Genomic DNA, 16353 nt, shown 5'->3' with positions numbered 1-16353 from the left:
TTATTCCCATTATGCTCAAATGTACTGTAAATTAGACAGCCATATGTATCTTTTACAAATTACTGATGAAGAAAAAATAGATCCATTCACTCTCAATATGATTTTAACTCTTTAGTTAAGCTCGGTAGGTTGTCCCAAGGTTGGTCTAACATAACGAGTAAACCAACAGAGATCATTCTATAGAGCAGAAATTAATATTTGTATCACATTCCCCCCAAAAAAAGCTTTCATTTAAACTTGTAAGAGACAGATGATGGCACTAAGAAAGCTGATTATTACAGTTAATATTTTTACAACAATGCAAATGAACAGTGAACAGATTCCATTCGAACGAATTACATGCAATTCCAGAAGAGAGCACTCCTTAAGCCTATTGTCTCTACTTTGATTGCACATTCAGTATTTTTTTTTTCATACAAGTTATAATCAAGTCCACCGTACTGAGGATTAATTGACTCTTAAGAGGTACACTCCAACCAGGGACACACTTGGTACATTCAACAGAAGTCCAAACCTCCTCCATTTTTATGGAATCAACTCAACTGTTAGTGTTTTTCTGTGTTAGTAAGTAACAGACAAATCTAAAAGCCAGAGAAAAGTTATTTTGTCGCAGCTTGGTTTTATTTTTCTTCATTAAAATGCGAACAAACAGACAACTGTATGAAGTCCGAGTTTTGTAACCTTTGAAAAATCAAGGCCTAGGATTGAACTGCAGGCACTTTTTCCCCCTCGTTAGCTGCAGCTGCCCTCAGAGCTGACCCCCCCCGGCCCCGCAGCCCCTGACAGCCCGGCACAGCCGCCGCGCAAAGTCCGCCGCGGCCACACGCGGCAAACCCCGCAGCCCAGCAGGCAGCAGAGCCGCGGACCAAGGCTCCATAAGCGGCCGTGGTGGTTGGAAGAGCGGCCGCCAGGCCACCCTCCGTTCGCCAACTCACCCACCACCGCCCCACCGGCTCGCCCTGACCCCACAGGCCCCGCGATGGCGGGGAAGGGGGCAGCAGGGTTCGGTAGCGGGCTCAGCACCGGGCTGCCGGCATGGTGGAACACTCGTTCTCCGCCTGACAGCAGCCCGGGACGGCGGCAGCGCTGGGAGCAGGGGGGCGGCGGCGCTGGGAGGAGGAAGGCGGGGGGAGGGGGGGCGTCAGCATCAGCCTCCCTCAGGTGTTTAAAGTCCTCCCGCCCCCCCAGCGGAACGCCTTCGGCCCCTGCCCGAGCCATGTGCTAACCGAGGGGGCCGCGGGGGTGGGGGGGACTTAAGGTCCGCAGGGGTCCGTCCCGGCGAGGGACGGAAGAAAGGGAGAGGAGGGCACGGCGCGGCGCGGCTACCTGCCGGGGGAGCGCCTCCGCCCCGCGCCCCACCGCCCGTGCTGGGGGAGGCGGAGGCGGCGCTCAGAGCTCCGGGGCAGCGCGGCGGGACGCTGCTGCCGGCAGCTGCGGGGCACGGGCTCCTCCACAGCCCGCTGCCGCCGCAACGGCGGATCCTTCCTCCCAGCCCGGCGCGCAACATCCCCCCCGCCAGCGACGCCGAGCACCCCGGCGAAAGCCACAGAAAGGTACCCAGACCGCCGCGCAGGCGCCCGTGGCCGCTGGGCAAGGGTTAAAATTGTTCCCTGGTTGGGGCGCTGCGCAGGCGCGGTCTGACCGCCCCTCTGACTATCCTCGGATTTCTTGGCGATCCCTGTGTCCCGTTCCTTGCTCTGCGGCGATGGGATGGCCCGTCTCTCCCAGGAAGGAGTCCCGGTGAAATGGGTGCTGTTTCTGCTTAACGTGCGGGACGCCGGCGGCCGAGCTTTATAAACAGGGAGATATCTTGCTGATGTTTCTGTAGTAACGCCAGCTGCTGTGTGAAAACCTCAGTATTTGCACAAAAAGATTTAAGGTTTTGTAGGCTACGGCGCCTGGTTGCCGGGCAAACCAGTTTTGAATGTCTAGAAAGCTGTACAGCTTGTTTGGTGTCCAGACTGTACAACATTGCCAAGATGGAAATAAAAAATAGAATATTCCCTCAGCAGTTTTGTGTGGTTGCAAAGTAGGCACCGATGCTGGATGCCATTAAACCTTCTCACTACCACCAGGTAGATCTTCATCTCAAATCTATTTCACTGAAGGTGTGACTTTGCTCACTGTGTATCTTCAGGTGTAAGTAACTATGGAAAGGGTTAATTTGAATTGACCTGCAAACGATTCTTCCATAAGAACTTTCACGACTACTTTTAGTTTGTGTGGGACAGAGCAGAGGGCTTGTTACACGAAAGCTGTGGGGCCGTCTTGCTTTAAAATAGGATAAGAAAAGTCTGCAGAGAGACTCAGCATTTATTTATGAGAAATACCTTGTCCCCACCTCTTTCCTATCCTCACAGGACAGCAGCTGCATCTCAAGAGTAGATAAAACTTTTGAATATGAGCATTACGAATAGCACAATCTTAGCAGTTTTGCATGACAGGTGCTGAATGCTGACAAAGAACATAGGGAAAATCTTTGGGACAGGTTTGTCAAATGTGATGTGTAATAAAAAGTATGAAATGGATGCTTAGGATCCTAGAAGCAATTAGGGTTTGTCAGCAAGAAGAAATAAATCAGCAAAAATATACCAGTCTAACTTAATGTGTGTAACAATATGTATTTCTAATTAATTTAGTGTGAAAAGGGTTTAAATTAAAAGAAGCTGTCCTTTTTTTTTTTGGAATAAGACTGATCAGACAGAAAAATGGATACACTGATAATCTGTCTTGTGTAGACAGGTTATTCCTCGTGTGCATAATAATAAAAAATAGAAAATTTGCTTTCTAGAGAAAACTGTAAAGCATTAACAAAAAAAAAAAAAAAAAAAAAAAAAAAGAGAGAGATCAGGTTTAGTCTCCTTCCATATTTCTGAACTGCAAGAACTGTTCTGTGCTTTCACCAGAATGGCTGTAAAACAGAGGTGAGCTGAGTTCACTGAAAACAGAAAGGAAATTATCTCTATTAAAAAAAAAAAAAAAAAAAAAAAAAAAAGGAAAAAAAAAAGGAAACCGAGACTTAGAAAACAGAAACTTCCTGCTTATTTTATTGACTAACTTTTGTTCATTGGTGTTCTGAAAGACCTGTTTAACTTTCATACACTGCAATGTCCTAAAACTGAGTAATGCTTTGTTGCACTGATGGAAAAAAAAATGTTTCTATTCTTTTTTTAGTGAGCTGTCAAGGTTTTGCACTTAAATATCTAAGAACAGTGCAGCAGTCCTAATAAATAGCATTACTAAATTGAGTTTATGTTGCTGAATATGAGATGCTCCTCTTAGACAGCATTTTCCTTTGTTTGTATGTGTAGGGCACATTGCCAGAGCTACGACTCTACTGAACAGCTGACAGCCGAAACTGATTTTAAAAAGATACCCTTTCAACTAAGGTACTCTTTAAATAGGTCATTGTAATTGTTTTCGCTTGGGCCCACTGTAATATATATAGTATTTCCAGGCTCATATAATAAAAGACTACACAAGAAAGGAGTACAAATAAGCACATCGGAAGCGCCACACAATGCGAGGCAAATACTTGCTTTCGTTTAAAACAGTCCATTTTGTTGATTTTTATCAACTGTAATACCTCGGGCATTCACTTACAACTACACGGAGTTCACAAACACCGGGGTTTATCCCTATGTCTTTAACAGGCAAAGCTGCCGCGCATCTCCTAAGACCCTCTTGCTTCAGATTACTCCACTCCACCTTGAAAACTCGCGTAACACCTCACGATCTGCGACCGAGGAGCCTCCCCCGCCTTCCCTCATCCCAGCGGGACAGACGGACGCCACCGGGGCCGGGGCGGGGCCATCCGGGTGTCCCTCGCTTGGTTTTTCCCCATGCCGGAACCTTTTGAGACCGGAACGTTCCGGCAGCCTGGCGGTGAAAGGGGGAAAAGGCAAAAAAAAGAGACGCGAGGTCGCCGTGCCGGGGTGTGTGCTGGAGGAGGCGGTTGCGCAGGTTTTATTCCTCTCCGCCATCGTCTCGCCGGCCCCGACCATGTACCGGCAGAGCTTCCGCCCCCCGACGCCTCCGTACGCGGGCGCCGGTTTCCGGAGCCCTCAGCCCGGCGGAGGCCCCATGCCCCCCTCCCCACGGGGTTACGGGAGCCCCCACCATACGTCGCCCTACGGCCACCGGCCTGGGCCTTACGGCGGCGGCCATTCTCCCCGAGGCCAGGGTTTCCATGGCGGCGGCGGCGGGCGGTTCGGGACCCCGTCGCCGGGGGGGCAGACTCCGCGCAGGCCGCAGAGCGTCAGCCCCCGGTACCCGGCTCCTTACGGCGGCACATCCCCGGCCGGAGCTCCCCCGCACCCGCAGCAGCACAAGCGCTCGTCCGGGGGCTTCCCGAGGCACTACCAGGTATGGGGCAGGGCGGTGAGGGAGCCAGGCCTGCGCCTCCGCACAGAGGGACGGGAGGGAGGGGGGGGAGCGGCTGCTGCTAAGCGGGGCCCTCTGCCCGCACGGGAGAGCACGCCGAGGGGTTGTGACGAGGCGCAGCAGCCATCCCCTCCACCAGGATTTCCAGGGAAGAGCGAGACTTGCACCTCACTGGGCAACATGTGTCTGCCCCCCAGTAGAGAGGGTGGTGAGACCCTAGCTCAGGCAGCTGTGTGATCGATCACAAGAGAAGAGGGTTCCAGGCCTAGCTGAGTGAGGCCTTCCGTGAAAACACATAAACTCAGAAGAGTGTAGCTCTCTTCCTTTTCATATTCTTTCCTGTGAAGGTAGAGAAGATTTAAGTGCCACTCCAAACTGCAGTAAACATATCTTTCCCTTGCATGTACCTCCCTTCTACCAGTTTTCTTTAGCACAGTGGTGGAATGCTGTAGTTTTTTACTTCGGCTGTGTTGTCTGTCATCACGGAAACCACCCTGTCCACACTGAGAAGCTTTCTGGGATGTGAGTAGAAAAAAGAAGTGCTCAACTGAAGAGAATTAAGCTGATGCTCCTTTAAAGCAGAAATAAGAGCATCTGTTGGGATAATATAGTATAATTTTAGTTTTAACAATGCACTGAAAGCTTTAATAAAGTAATTTTTGTAAGAGATGTCAACAACAGGTTCTGTGAGGTACGCTTTTTTTCAAGTTTAGTTTGGGTGTGTGACTGGCAGTGCAGGTAGAGGCGGCAGTTCTTGAGATTGTAACAATTTTATGTACATAGCTGGCTTTCTGCAGCATTAGGGGAACTGTAAATGAGTAACAAATTATTCCTGCAGTAAAGACAATGATAAAATTTTCGGGTGCTCTTACTGACATTTTAAGTATTAAAGCATAATAATGAAGTACAATCTTAATAAAGATTAGTTAAATCTTAATGAGATTGCACGTTGTAGTCATGTTTCAATTCTAAATTAGTCTTTGGTTACTTTTTTACGATGCAGATAGTTATCTCACAGGGGTCTCATAGTTGGTGGAAGGGGATGGTTATGAACTCTGCACATCTTCTGCATGATAACAGTAAAGGCTCTCCCAGTGTAAGCCCATGGGTTGCTTAACCTCTGTACCTGGTGAAAAGGCAAAGGATGTGGGGTTTCTGCTGCAGATTCTGGATGAATGGTTCTTGTCACTGGTGTCTAGACATTTCCCTTCAGATAATCACTCTTTGAATATTCAATTAAGTGCTTCTTAAAAGCCTACCTTAAATTAGCTGAGCAGAATAATATGCAAAAAGGAATCCTTTTGCTTCTAGTTTTAGTCAGAAGTAGTGGACAGGAACTGTCTTGTAGGCTCCATCTTTGGTGTTAAGTACCAAGCCTGACATAAAGAAAGTACCACTTTGAATCCAGTCACAGATTGTCACAACATCTTCAATGTTTCCTTTTCCTTCTACAAATCTTGCAAGTTATTTAGACCTAAGGGTCTTTTCTGAAACTAGAAAGACCTCGTATGTCTGTAGCTTTGCCAAGAACTCAGGTGATGTGTATGTGTGTGTACTTTCAACTTGTGTACACATTGGTTGTTCTGCCTGGGAGGGCAGTAGAGGCCATCACAGAGGGAGGAACTCTCATACACCACCAGACCCTGTTTTCTTCAACATGGGTAACGAGAATATTTACTTTAGTGGTATTTTATTAGTGTTTTGTGCTTGCAGACTTCACTTTTTGAAATTAACAAAAAACTTTAAAGAAAAACTTGATATTTCTGGTATGGCTGACTTAACCTTCATGTGGCCAATACTTTACAGAGCTTTCTGTTTTTCCCAGAGTGCATCTGCTTTAAATTTTATGAATCTCTTGAATGTCTCTTTTTAGAATTCACTTGGCAGTTATGTTTCCCTTTCTACACTTAACAGGAGTTAGTGAATTAGCTAGTAGCAGTTGCTAGTTAGTTGTTATGGGCTGAAAATTATTACAGAAAATAAAAAAATACCTTGTGAAATAGTATAATAATTATTTCTTGGCTTCTGTGCATCTGCCAGCAACTAAAATTACATGACATGAAGAAAGCTGATAAAGGGAGGGATTATCCCCATTTTTAAGGCAGCATTACCACATTCAGTAACATGCTGATAGCACCAAAAGATACTTGTTTTCTGTTGTGGAGAGATAGTTGTTTTCTGGAAAGAAGTATTGTGAATAGACTGACAGTTTGTTTAAGGAAAGTTTCAAAGAGAAAAGCCTGTTGGCACCAATGTCAGTAAAATAAAGGTTTTATTAAGATATCTTTGGAACCAAACAGTTGCTCTTGGACACTATGGTTTCACTTGCACAGGTAGGGCTATTTTCCACAGGCCTATCATATGAATACTCACATCTTGATTTTTTTATCTCTTATTAAAGGCTATCAATCTTGTATTGCATAATAAATTTCCTAGATTTCAAATGTGCAAAAATGTCAGTGTTACTTATGGCCTGTAAAGAAGTGTTTAATGTTATAAAATAATGATATAAATTAGTTTAAAAAATAATCTAAAAGTGTCTTACCATTGAATTATTTTGTTCAGTCACTGGATACAACAGATCATTATGTCAGTTCAGCTTTTATTTGAGTGCTACAGATTAGGCATAACATTAAACACCACACATACTATTTTAGAGCCTCAAAGTTACAGGGTCTCCATTAAACACAGTGTTTTAAATAGTTTGTTGTTTGTCTTTTTATTTTGGAGATAGAATGCAATTTTATTATATATATATAATTATTATTATATTTAGAGTGCATTGTATTTCTGCTTTACTACTAAATGTGAGTGCTTGAGGAATGTTAATGTCACTTTTGCTAGTGCATGTTGACTTCCTCTAGGAAACCCCTTGTCCCTTTGCAAGTTTTTACCTGTGTTTTCTGACCTGTCCCTCATGGTTTTGATACAATACTTTATAAAATAATTCTCGACTTTTAGCCATTTTTCAATTTTAACCTCATCATCTTAGCTGCATAACCTGATTGTATTGCGATGAGTCATTAAAAAAAAACATCCTATAAATAAGATACAGATACGTCCACATTTGGTTGTGCATCCATTACCATCAAACTTCAGGAGTTCTAGGAAAGTACTTACAGGGACACACAAGGAGCCGCTGCTGCAGCACACTTTCAGAAAGAAGTTCAAGACTCAGCATTTTCCAGGGGAATCTGTTCTGGCTAAGCATAAGGGCCTTTGCTATATAGAACCATTTCTCAGTTCTATCCAGAAATCATTTCATAGTATTTATTTCCATATATAATGCAGGACTTGCCAGTCAAATTCAGATGGTAGTGTACTATCATTGCTGATCCAAAAAGTCAGAGGAAAGAGGTTAGAGAAAGCCAACATTATTCAGTGCTTTTCGCTCTTCTACGAAGTCAGACTGTTAATCAGCCTCAAGGAATATTATTCTAGGTATAGAGAATGCAGTAGTCATGTGTGGAGTCTCTCATGTATGTGATCAAACAAATGAATTTAAACAAATACAGCTTTAGACAAAACCTTACTTTTTATGGAAGTGAATCTGAAGAAAGAACAGTGATGGTAATAGGAGAAAATGATTACAGCAATTTCCTATGTGTCATGGCTCTAATTTGCAGACTTGCAGCAGGTTTAGAGAAGCAGTTGTGGTGAAGCTTGATCTTTTAAAAAAGTCTATATCAAAAGCTTCATGCTAAAGGTTTTTCTTTCATGCAGTATTGGCTTAATCATTTATTACCATCCAGATCGTGTATCAAATAAAGTAATCTGCTCTCAAATTTCAAGGAACATTAGTTTTGTTAAGACACAATTATTTTCCCATTATTTTCTTCAGGTCACTTGTAGCTATTTGCTTTATACAATGCTGTGTTCAATCTGTAAGTACTTAATATCCAACTCCTCTTGTAAACGTTGTTAACTCTCCCTTACCCTCTAACTCTCTGTTTTGTTGTTCATCTTTTGAGGTCAACATGCTGTTGACTTAGGGTGCTTATAAAAATAGCACAAGGAGCATTTCTGTAGTTACATGCCAGAGATACATAAGTATTTTGGAAGAGACAATATTTTTTTTTCTTATTCTGGTAAATCATCACTCATAATTAAAAGTATAATGAAGTTCATACTTTCTGAGGAAGGTGCAGGTGAGGATTAGTAGTTATCACTAATGATCAGCTTTAAAGCTCTGCTGCATTAGAAGGAAACAATTAATTTATTAATTTATTTTTTTTTTTAGCTTGAAGTAGTCTATTAAATGTTTCTTTACCTGATGGTTTTCTTCCAAAGGGATCACCCAGGACATCTACTCCATTTGGTACAGCGCATGGCAGAGAGAAAAGAGTGTCTAATGATGTGGAAAGCTATTACAGACCTTCAATGATTGAGGACCCTTGGGCTGGCCTAGAGCCAGTTTCTGTTACAGACATAAACCAAGAATACAGCAGTGAGCAAACAACATATACTGGTAAAAAAGGGAGGTATTTCAGCTAACACTTTTAAAGGTCAAATAACTCCATCTTGTCAGGAAAACTCTGGGACAAAACCTTTACATTTACACAAGATGAACAATAACCAGGACCTTAGGTAATGCTTTTATTTGCTCACACGTCCACCTTTTTATCCCACCCACCTTTTTTTTTTTTTTTTTTTTTTTTTTTTAATTGCATTGGATATTTTTATGTATGGGAGGGAAAAGGAGTGGTAGGAAAACTTACATTTCTGGCTACATGGAAGTGCCTACCAGCTTTGAAGAACAAAGTGTTCTTTAATCACCAGCGACTGATTTGTGACTGTTAAAACAGGTTTCCATATATTTACTCTTCCATGCCAGATTGTTAGCCTTTTATTGTAAACTCCTTTAGGAAATGGTATTTTTTTATGTTTCACCGTTTTTAGAATGAAGTAACTTGGAAATAAAAGTTTTGTAAATCCTTGCTTCGTAATGTATTGAGATTATTTTAGGACCTTTGTTAAGGTATACACATTAATACAAATAGTAAAAAAAAAATAGTGAAATTAGGTGACTTCTGTAAATGTGTTTGTATGTTGTAGTTAATATCTGATTTTGTGCATAATATTTTTTGTTAATTGTAGTGTAACATGAAGTTGAAACATGACTTTTAGCCATCTCAGTAAACAAATGTATTGTCTTTGGAAAGTTTTATTTGTTGACCCAGTTTTTGAGTCATAAACATTCTGTAATCACTTGCTTTTGTATTTAAAAAAAAAATCTTATTTGGAACAAAATTAGATATTTCTGTATTATTGCAACAAGTCTGTTTTGTGGCAATTTAAGCCTAAGAAGCACATAAAACATCAAGATAAAATAAACCCAAATATACTTCCTGGATCCACCTGTTAGAATAGAACAAATTAATGTTGATTATACAGCTGACATAGTACATGTATAGCATCTCTTTTTAGCTGCATAAGATTTTTCCATTTTTTACTGTTTTTTATTTTTACCTATGGCAGACATCTTCCCTATGTGTGCAGGCATGCTCTATTTTTATACTGAGGAAGAAGACGGTGAAAGTTTTTTTCAAGCTCATCTATATTTGGAGGATTTATTCTTAAAATCATTAGTGAATACTGTAATCTAGAAAAAATAAGAAATAGGTCTAGCTGCAGGCATGCTCTTAAAATGTCATGTTAACTCTGCAGTAGATAGCTAAATTTTTGCTGACCCTACCATTATTTGTTTGTTGATCTAGGCTTCTAAGCAGTAGGTAGTGGATGAAAACTTATTTAAAATAATTAAAAGGATTAGTTGAGTTTTCAAAATCTGTATTTTATTTTAAGCTTCTTACATAATTCACAGAAGACTGCTTTTTGTAGTCCTGAAACATGGTTAGGCAGAAAAGCACAGGGAATCATGTTAGCCTGTTCCTAGTAACTTGTCTTGTGCTGAGGTAGAATAGTCCTAGATACTTCCTTGTTTCAGCAAAAAATGTCCTGGCACTGCCTTCAGGAACAACTCCAACTGGAAACAGGTTAACACATTTAAATGTACTGGCTTAGTCTCTTGCACTTTGATGACCCAAATGTTGTGTCTTCCACCAGCTGACATTTTTAGTATTCTATCCAAAAAAGCTGTTTAGAAAACTGAGAACAAAATGCCTGCTTAATATCACAAATGGTTAAGTCTTCATCGCAGAATTAAAACTATGCCTTGAGTGTCAGCTGTTGGTATTATCTGTGATGTGTACCAGTGAAACTGAAATTCCTTGACTGAGATAGTCTTTAGAATTACATAAATTCAACAATGTCATTGTGAAAAGTGCAACATAAAATTTTATTTCTTTTTTAACCTTGTTGAGTGCTGCAAAGCTCACAAAAAAAATTCCAGGGTGCTTAATAGAGTCATCTTTTGTCCCTATTTCCCTTGTGATTCCATGCAGTTAACACATTGCAATGTTTGGTGGCCTTGGGAAGCAGATGCAATGTTATTTAAGAGGCTTAAATTGTGATGTGTTCCTAGTTAGATGTGAAAAGAAACTGGGCTTGGAGAGGAGAAAGGAAAAGGATTCATAGGAGAAGAGAGACTGTTAGAGATGGAACTGTTTATATATAGAGAGGCCAATATCATTTGCCCTTGCACGTTGCAAAGATGCATTTTTCCACTTTGACTTCGCAGCTGACCTAGGGAGCAAAGCCTCCTCTGGTGCTAACTTGTTAACTCCTGGAACCAGGTGTCAGACATCAACGAAGGTAAATGCTCCAGAAAGACAACTGAGGAGACAATCTTGAAGCACTGTTTAATCAATAGAGGATTTCCGCAATGCCATCTGTTAAGCTTCTGCTCCACTGCACTTCAGGATATAACCCAACAATTTTACGTGCATAATACTGCTAAAGACTCCAGTTACTTGGTCAAGAATCTGCAAGGAATTAAAATGTAGGTGCAATAGACTTGCTAGCATTATACGTCACCAAAAACTTAAAAATTATCCACCTTTCTGGCTTTTAGGAGAAATTCTGCAATTACAGTAAAATCTCGAAATGTCATTGTTGAATACCTATAAAATATATGAGCACATGTTCAGAACTATAAATATAATGTACTAGCAGCCAATTTAAGCTTTGCCTTTTTAATATGATACGCAGGAAGCTTAAGCAATTGCCTCCTTACTGATATTTCTCTTTTTTCTCATATGGCGAACGTTCTTTTTCCCCACGTTTCTAGTGTAGATAGGATATAGCAGATGAATAGCAGATGAAACATAATCGTGCCTGTGTCTTGTTAACAAAGGGGTTCTTTGATGAACACACTAAGAATGTGGGGGTTTTTCTTCCTTCAACAGACTTGTCAGACTTGAAGGTAAGTAATTTAGCTCCTTTTTCCAGAAGTTAGGATTCATGTACATCTCTTCCATTATGTTTTGTTTGTACTGGAATTGTGCGGCAAAGCCGTCTGACTTTTCATTCAGTTCTTGTGAAGGAGTTCTGTAACTCGTGACTAATTATCTTCTAGCAAAAAATTATTTCATTTGTTGTTGTTTGCCACTGTGTTCAGCAGCAAACTGCATTGCCCCTACCTTGTGCTAATATCACAGTAAGATAACTTGCATCAACCAAGTATAATTCTGCATAACCTGGCAACACACCAGGTGGGGAGTTCTTCCAAGTCGTGTACTGTAATACTTCAAAGTTAGTTCAGGTTTGGATTTTTGCTATAACTTTACAGAATATTCATTCTTCTCTGGCACTTTGAACACACTGTTTTACACTGAAATTGTAAACCAAATTAGGATGTTAAAATTTCAATTAAAACAGGATTTTAAAAATTCTTATAAAGCTACTTCTCTTTAGAATTAGCAATAAGGCATTGTGATGTAGCATTTTTCTAATGTCAAAACTGAGAATGCTTTGCAGAAGAAATGCTTCTGGTCAACAGGACAGGTATTACATTAGCAGTCAGGTGGTTTTTCTTTTCCTTTCTTTAAGGATATCTTTATTCTTTAAGAATATCTTTGTGTTCTTCACTTGGTATAATTGTGTTAATTACACAGCTGAGGGAAAGCATTTAAAATATGCATCCATGGGAAGTCTACAAGTTGCTACTTAGTCTACAAGTTGCTTCCTCTAAAGGCAGGATTTTCAAGGAAGTTTTTTATAGTTTGGGTTTCAAGTTGTGCTTGTGAGTAATCTCGCTATGTCAGACGATTTACTTATGCAAACCAAGATCCGTAAGTATCCAGAGTTTGGAAATGGAGTTGCCCATTGTCAGTGCTTTTATCAACTCTGCAGTAAACTGCTCTGTTATTAGTTACTCTGAATGCAAGTTCATGTATGTGCTTTTCTATGTGAGCCAAGACTGGCAGTGAGTTAAACTTGGTTTTGAAACTTTTTCCTAAATTCTTAGGTGTAAAGACTGTTTTCTGTTGCTTCTTCCTCCCATCTTCCTTGTACTAGAAGACAAAAGGCAGGGTTGCCTACACTGACTGGTGAAGAATCATACAATGATTTTTATGTCTCAGGCTTTCAGAAGCTTCTGTACCAATTGATGTAGGTAATTAGATAAACTTTATCATTTGTGATGGATTGAACAACATCTTACACCACAAAAAAGGAAAGAAATTACCAAATTGTGTTAATGCTTAGCAGTAGTATAGTGCCAGCATTCAGTCAGAAATTCACAGTGGAATTTTTTGCCTACATTAAATTTTCATCTGAATGTCTCACTAGGCACAAATGGAATGAGTTCCATTTTCTGCTGTTTTCACTGAAATATGCTTTGATGACTTTAAGAACTCTTTGTCAGCTTGGACTTTTGAATTTGTCTTTGCAAAATGACTAGCTCTGGAGTGTTAGACCTCAGATCTAGCCCTTCCCTTTGAAGCATTTTTAGATCTGCCTAAAAGAGCTGTATCTCATCCTCATTACTTCCTTGATGACAATAGGAAACCTTTGACTTTTGGGCTAGAAGCACTTGGGCAGATGCTCAGTGCAGCAAAAAGGTCATTAAACTCCCCTTCCTCTCCTAGTGATTACCCATCGCTCCTTGTCATTCCAGTGCAGTGGGGTCCAGAGGGTGTTTTTAGCCAGTCTTCCCTTTTCTTTAACCAGATGTATCTGAGTTGCAGCATTTCAAACCTCATAGGTGGTTTGCTTAGCACACACCTTAGATTCTAGATTTTACCAGTATTGTAAATTCTAACTGTACTTTAACTCCAAAAACTGTTGCACATTCTCTTCTGCAGTGAAATCCCAGGTGAACAGCACCGGCCTTTTTTTGTGCATGTTGCACCTTTCTCTTCTAAGCTATTAATGTGAGCAAAGTAATTTGTTTACTAGGTTATACCAGTACAGTTTCAGAGTGAAATTTCTAATGCTGCTGACATTGCTTCTATTAAAATAAGAGCTTCTCTGTCCCCCTTACACAGGACAAATGAAACAAAAAATAAAGCAGTTGAGATGCTGAACTGGATCTGCACAGTGCTAGATGGACTACATCGTTGCAATTCATCATAACCTGTATTACCTTGTTCCCCAATTGCAGGTAGAGGGGATTTTCAACGAAGAGCTGAAAAAATACAATCCCACTCCTTAACAATACAGGAAAATGTGTTTCTTAAAAATTATGTTACACACAAAGGAAGAATTTTTACACAGCCTCCGTTTCTTACACAGCCTCACAAATGGTGACTCCTGTCCTGTTCTCGTTTTTCTTCTGGAGAAGCACTGATGTATTACTGATAACTTCAAGGCTTCCCATGACTTGAACTTCAGTCAAAGCCATCAAATCACCATTTGAGGTATTCTCTGACAGAAGTGAAAAGCCTGTTTTCCGTAGAATATTGGACATACTTAATTTCACAGAACTGTAGGTTGTACAATTTGCTGGATTTGGTAAACTTTTGACACTAGATCAGCATGTATTTATTTATTAAATGTTAAGAGGAAAATATTCTTGCATTTGATTTAAAATGCAGTGTTTTCTTCCAAGTAGTAGTAGTGCTTGCCTAGTATAGTTCAAAAGAATGTGAGGCTCCTTACTTTCTTACATGAAAGAGGTTTCGTTTTCCAGAACTGGCCAACACAGTTCACCTAGGAGTGTTGGGTCAGAGCTTTTGCAGTTGAGGTGCTGGGATGGAAATTGTGGTCTGTGCAGCACCAGATGTACTGTATGAGTAGGGTCATCATTGCTATTCAGTGCAACCTGTATTAGCCCAATTGAGATTGCAGCTGGGATGAGATTTTAATAAGGACAAAAGAAGTAAGACCCCTTCCCTCCTACACACACATGAACACACCTCAAGGGACTGTTTTTGTTTTCTAAACCTATAGTGAGCTGCTGTGTTTCTGGGGTCAAGGATAAAAGAATTTAAATTTTTCATTTCATTAGTGACAGCATCAAAGGAAGCAAAGAATTTGACATTATGTCTGGTCAGAATTTTTAATGCCACTATTTTAAGTTCAGCATGAGCCTTTTCCAGTTGTTTGCAGCGTTACAACGCATCAGCACAGGACATGGGCAGGAGTCCAGAAGGCACTGGAAGTCTCTCCATGTGTTACAGGAATGAGTAAAAAGCTCAAGAAAGATTCTGTTTCTTCACAGGCTCCACATCATTCTTCATGGCCAGATCTTCAGTTTGCTCTGGACTCCCCAGCAGCTAACTCTCTCTCTTTGGCTCACACTCCATTTTAACCAGATACTTCACTCTTACAATACTTCCACTCCTTTGTGTCTCAGGCTATCCATAAGTTAGCATCTTCAGAGCTATCTGTGTCACAAAAAGATACTTCATCTTGAACTGACAACTATTTCATTAGTTCTCCTGTCAAAGCAGATATTGCAGGTACTTTCAAATCAAACAAGTTAGAGCTTGGATAGTTTAAAATGTGTTTCAAATTAAATTTGCTGATGTCTGAAACAGTCAAAACTGACTGAAGAGAGTTTTCCAGCAGTGAATCTCAGGACAGAAGCTGTCAGTAACCTCCCTAGCAGCAACAGTATTGCTGTTGTGAAAGCAATCACAAGGTGATCTACAAAGGTACCTCCATCTGTAACCTGTGTGCATCTTCCTCTTTATTTTCTTCCTGCGAATTCTTTTTGGGCTTCTGTTTTATTAGCTGTGTCCTGTTGTTTTTTTTATTTAAGTGTGGTTTTTTAAACTAAGTCAAAATTTTAAGTGGTAAAGAAAATTAGTTTTTAAAGTTCTGAGCAAAATCCGTACATAATGAGTCCAAAAGATTGGGTTCAATGATGCCAGTGTGTTTAGAGGCATGGAACACGCAGCTTTGCAGCAAAATGGGGGTTTCATAAACTAAAGTGGAATGTGAAGTATTTTTTCCTAATAAACTATACACAGACTTCATCAACTCCCAAATCTCTGTGTCCATCAGCCAGTGCTAGAAAGAAGTATTTATCCTGATACCCTGCACAATGTTAGATCTACATCTCACCTGACAACTCCCTCATCAAACCAGCAGCTTCCTTTAACCAGAACAAAGATACCAAATAATGAAGGATTTGAGATGGCAGACATGGAAACATTTGTCAGTTGAAGTTGGTCCCAAAGCCTAAACGCTGTCACTTTAAAAGCTTCTTTCTGTCTAGGCTGGCTTTGATGTTAGCTTTCATCAATGGATTAAATGTTACATTTTCATATTGTATTAAAGAGTTATGTATCAAATTTCTAGCCAAGGGAGGTGATGCAGCCATTAAATCGACATTAAAACATCTTTTTTTTCTGGGACTGGATTATTTCGTTGTTTTCTGAAGCCTTTCTAGTGAGTTTTAAAGTATGGTTTACTTCAGAATAATTAAAATTATATCCTAAAATCCTACTAATTTTTGTTCTGCTTATGTATCGTATTAACCTTTATGTTCAGCATCAGGAAGGTAGCAGTCCTTTCACTATCATCTCAATCCAGTTTTTCCTGTCTTACAAATGGTACCAACTTCACTGATGAGCAAATGTGACATTTCACTGCATTAAAATATTAAGGTATGTGCTCTGT

General features: G+C 40.5%; 2 protein-coding genes across 13 annotated transcripts in view; one reads left to right on the top strand and one right to left on the bottom strand.

Moving 5' to 3' along the window:
- The window catches only part of SUGCT (succinyl-CoA:glutarate-CoA transferase), a 330712-nt gene extending 329147 nt beyond the window's left edge, over positions 1–1565 (bottom strand). For all 12 annotated transcript variants that reach the window (XR_011724318.1, XM_071736165.1, XM_071736172.1 and 9 more), the window contains exon 1: positions 1327–1565. Coding sequence is in view for 11 of the 12 variants with exons in the window: in XM_071736165.1 (XP_071592266.1) it covers positions 1327–1507 (181 nt within the window). In the remaining variant the exon portion in view is untranslated. The remainder of the gene's footprint in view (positions 1–1326) is intronic.
- A 2264-nt stretch (positions 1566–3829) lies between these two features.
- Positions 3830–9734, top strand: MPLKIP (M-phase specific PLK1 interacting protein). The gene is made up of 2 exons (XM_071736164.1): positions 3830–4365; positions 8674–9734. Exons 1-2 carry the CDS (start codon positions 4003–4005, stop codon positions 8875–8877), a joined length of 567 nt encoding a protein of 188 aa, XP_071592265.1. The 5' UTR covers positions 3830–4002; the 3' UTR covers positions 8878–9734.
- Positions 9735–16353: the final 6619 nt, after the last annotated feature.

Source organism: Heliangelus exortis, chromosome 2 (genome assembly GCF_036169615.1).
Source record: "Heliangelus exortis chromosome 2, bHelExo1.hap1, whole genome shotgun sequence".
In the NCBI taxonomy this organism is placed as follows: Eukaryota; Metazoa; Chordata; class Aves; order Apodiformes; family Trochilidae; genus Heliangelus; species Heliangelus exortis.
This window is presented reverse-complemented; position numbering and strand designations above follow the sequence as displayed.

Coding starts and splice junctions, on each gene's coding strand:
- MPLKIP (XM_071736164.1), top strand. CDS start 4,003: ATGTACCGGCAGAGCTTCCGCCCCCCGACGCCTCCGTACGCGGGCGCC. Junction 4,366..8,673: donor GCTTCCCGAGGCACTACCAG/GTATGGGGCAGG, acceptor TTTCTTCCAAAG/GGATCACCCAGGACATCTAC.